Raw genomic sequence first — 3,088 nt, 5'->3', positions numbered from 1 at the left:
GAAATTAAGTCCCACAACATCTGCTGGGATACTCCAGGCTAAAATCTCTTGCTGAAACTGAAACCTTAAGAAGTGAGAGGGGTATCATACTTGTATTAGTGTTTAGGTGGTTATCAAATGAACTGAGAATTCAGTTTCATCCCACCCTCTTATAATTTCAATTAAAGTTTTATATAGTCCTAGCCTTCTTTAAAAAAAAAAAGTTTCTCCAGTGCATGTGGAGTAAATGTGTATCAACAGCTGTTGCTGAATTAAAGTGTGAAGGACTACAATGTTGAATAGGTTCCATGCTGATGAAACAGAGTGAAGGTGAATTTCTAAGTCCTGCTTTAGTGCACCAGGATGATTCAGGAGCCTATAGGAATAGTGCTGGAATTACTGCCAAAGTCAGACATGGATAAATGTACCATGAGACTCCGGAAAAAATCTTTATAGAAGCATTCAATTTTTCAGTTTCTAAAGGTGAAATGAAAAGGTAATGTCATCTAAGAGTGAATCAACAGTTGCTTGCTAGAAGTCAGTTCCATCCCAAAATGTATTAATCACACAGGCATCTTGGTCAAGAGCAATTGGTCAATCAAAAAAATGTTGAGTGGCTGCACTCATTCATAAACAAATTGCTATCTTACTATCAGCTTTTGTCCCTGGTACTGAAGGTACACATTTTCAAATGAATCTTAAGGTTGCCACATATTATGAGAATACAAGGAATTATAGAGGTCCTAAAACCTTGTATATCATGGGGGAAAGGTGATTTTTTTTATGCTAGAATTAAAATTGTTAAATAAATATTTATTTTTGCTTTTCAAAATGCATGGTTTCTAATCATTTCATTTTTTTCATCATTATTTTATACCTGTTCCCAAACTGATACATTTTATTCTGATTTTAGACTTTATTCCTGTAGGGTAATCCTACTGAAAGAATGCAAGAGGTAAATTGGACCCAAGTGTCTGAATTCATTCTCTTAGGATTCTCAGATCGATTGGAAGTACAGATAAGTTTGTTTTTGATCTTTCTACTCATTTACCTACTGACTTTAATAGGAAATCTGAGTATGATTGTGCTGATCCAGACAGATTCCCTCCGACATTCTCCAATGTACTTTTTCCTTACTAATCTGTCCTTTGTTGACTTGTGCTTCTCCTCCAGCATCACACCGAGGTTTCTGTATGATCTCTTTATGGGCAGGAAGGTGATTTCATACAATGCATGTGCAACACAGATGTGGTTTGCTGCCACCTTTGCCACAATTGAGTGCTATCTTTTAGCTGCCATGGCTTATGATCGCTTTGTGGCCATATGTAACCCACTGCTTTATCCAGTCACCATGACAAAAAACTTCTGTCTCCAGCTTGTATTTGGTTGCTACATGATGGGAATTGTGATTTCAATTGTCCACACCCATGGCACATTCCGGCTCTCTTTCTGTGGCTCCAATGAAATCACCTCTTTCTTCTGTGACATCCCCCCTTTGCTGCGGCTCTCCTGCTCAGACAACTATTTTTCCAAGATAGTACTCTTTGTAGTTGCTGCTTTTGTTGTGGTACTGAATGCCGTTATTGTTCTCATCTCCTACATTTGTATTCTCTCCACCATCTTGAAGATGAGGTCATCCACAGGCAGACGAAAGACCTTCTCAACCTGTACCTCACATTTGATGACCGTCACTCTATACTTTGGGACCCTGACCTTTATGTATGGTCAACCTGGAGGTCTTGAAGCAGTGGAACAAGACAAAATAGTGTCAGTTTTTTACACCATTGTGATCCCCATGCTGAACCCTGCCATCTACAGTCTGAGGAATGAGGAGGTGAAAAAAGCCCTGAAGAAAAAACTGAATCAGAAAATCTTTCTTTAGCAGCCAAAGTGATCAGCTATCACTTGGTGCTGCTTGCAACAATTTCACTCAGTGCTTTTCATTGTCTTCCTTTCAACAAAAGGTCTGAGAGTTTCATCTATTTTATGAAGCATGTATTGTACTGACTATTTCATGTATTTGGAAGAAGGGATATCTTGCTTTTGGTGTGGTATGGAAAGTCTGTTGTAATGCATTTTCTGATTCTGGAAACAAAGTCTTTTATGTATGTAATGTACTAGGAGACGAGATGTGTTGAAGGCAACATACTTTATTAGCTGTACATCACACGAAGAACACCCAACACGGGCCCGGACCCGCTTTATATACACACTACCTGGAACGGCCCTTCAGCTTGCTCAGACCAATCCTGGCCAGTCAAAATTTCCGCCACAGGTCTTGATTGGTGGAGTACATTCGCGTGCTTTGCCGAGTGATGAGGGGATTCCCCCTGGTCGCCTCTGCTGCCTGGCGCGCGGTGCTTAACTGAAGCATGATACACTACAATGTATAATTAGGGTTTTTCAAAAGGTCATTTATGTTTGCATACAGAAGACCTGGAGGGCCTAGGACAGCCCAATCTTGTCAGATCTCAGAAGCTAAGCAGGATTGGTCCTTGTCAATATTTGGATGGGAGACCACCAGGGAATAGCAGGGTTGCTACACGGAGGCAGGCAGTGGCAACCCACCTTTGAATATCTCTTGCCTTGAAAACTATGGGTTACCATGAGTTGGCTTGTGGCTTGACAAAAAAAAAAGAAACAAACCAAGAGGGATGCTGTGAGCTGTCCTATTTAAGAAACACATTTTTTTCACAAACTGAAAATCTGGCTAACTTTTAGGTTTCTAATTTGATGTTATGAATGTTTGTATAGTGCTGTCAACTTGCAGCCTATTAATGGCCACCCCAGCAATAAGCTTTCAAGGCAAGCAAGAAGCAGAGGTGGTTTGCCATTGCCTTCCCCATGGAGTCTTTCTTGGTGGTCTCCCTTCCAAATTCCAATCCTGCTTAGCTTCCAAGATCTGAGAGACTGGTCTATACCATGCCACCTTCCCTCCCATTATGAGGGGTGACCAGTTTAAATTGTTACTCTGGAAACATGAGAGCTGGTGGGGCAAAGAGCTTTCCAGTTGCAAGTGACTTCAGGGTTGTTAAAGCAAGAGACATTTAATGGTGGTTTGCCAGGGACAACCCTGCTTAGTTTCTGAGATCTGATGAGATTGGTCTCA

General features: G+C 40.8%; 1 protein-coding gene across 1 annotated transcript; it reads left to right on the top strand.

Annotated features, from left to right (window-relative positions):
• The first annotated feature begins 886 nt into the window (after nucleotides 1-886).
• LOC132589982 (olfactory receptor 5AP2-like) lies at nucleotides 887-1,903 on the top strand. The gene has a single exon (XM_060262790.1). The coding sequence runs from the start codon at nucleotides 926-928 to the stop codon at nucleotides 1,859-1,861; it is 936 nt and encodes a 311-aa protein (XP_060118773.1). The 5' UTR covers nucleotides 887-925; the 3' UTR covers nucleotides 1,862-1,903.
• Nucleotides 1,904-3,088: the final 1,185 nt, after the last annotated feature.

This window comes from Heteronotia binoei, chromosome 21 (genome assembly GCF_032191835.1).
Source record: "Heteronotia binoei isolate CCM8104 ecotype False Entrance Well chromosome 21, APGP_CSIRO_Hbin_v1, whole genome shotgun sequence".
NCBI classification, from domain to species: Eukaryota; Metazoa; Chordata; class Lepidosauria; order Squamata; family Gekkonidae; genus Heteronotia; species Heteronotia binoei.
Note: the sequence above shows the minus strand (reverse complement) of the source record. Positions and strands in the feature narration are given on the sequence as shown.

Coding starts and splice junctions, on each gene's coding strand:
- LOC132589982 (XM_060262790.1), top strand. CDS start 926: ATGCAAGAGGTAAATTGGACCCAAGTGTCTGAATTCATTCTCTTAGGA.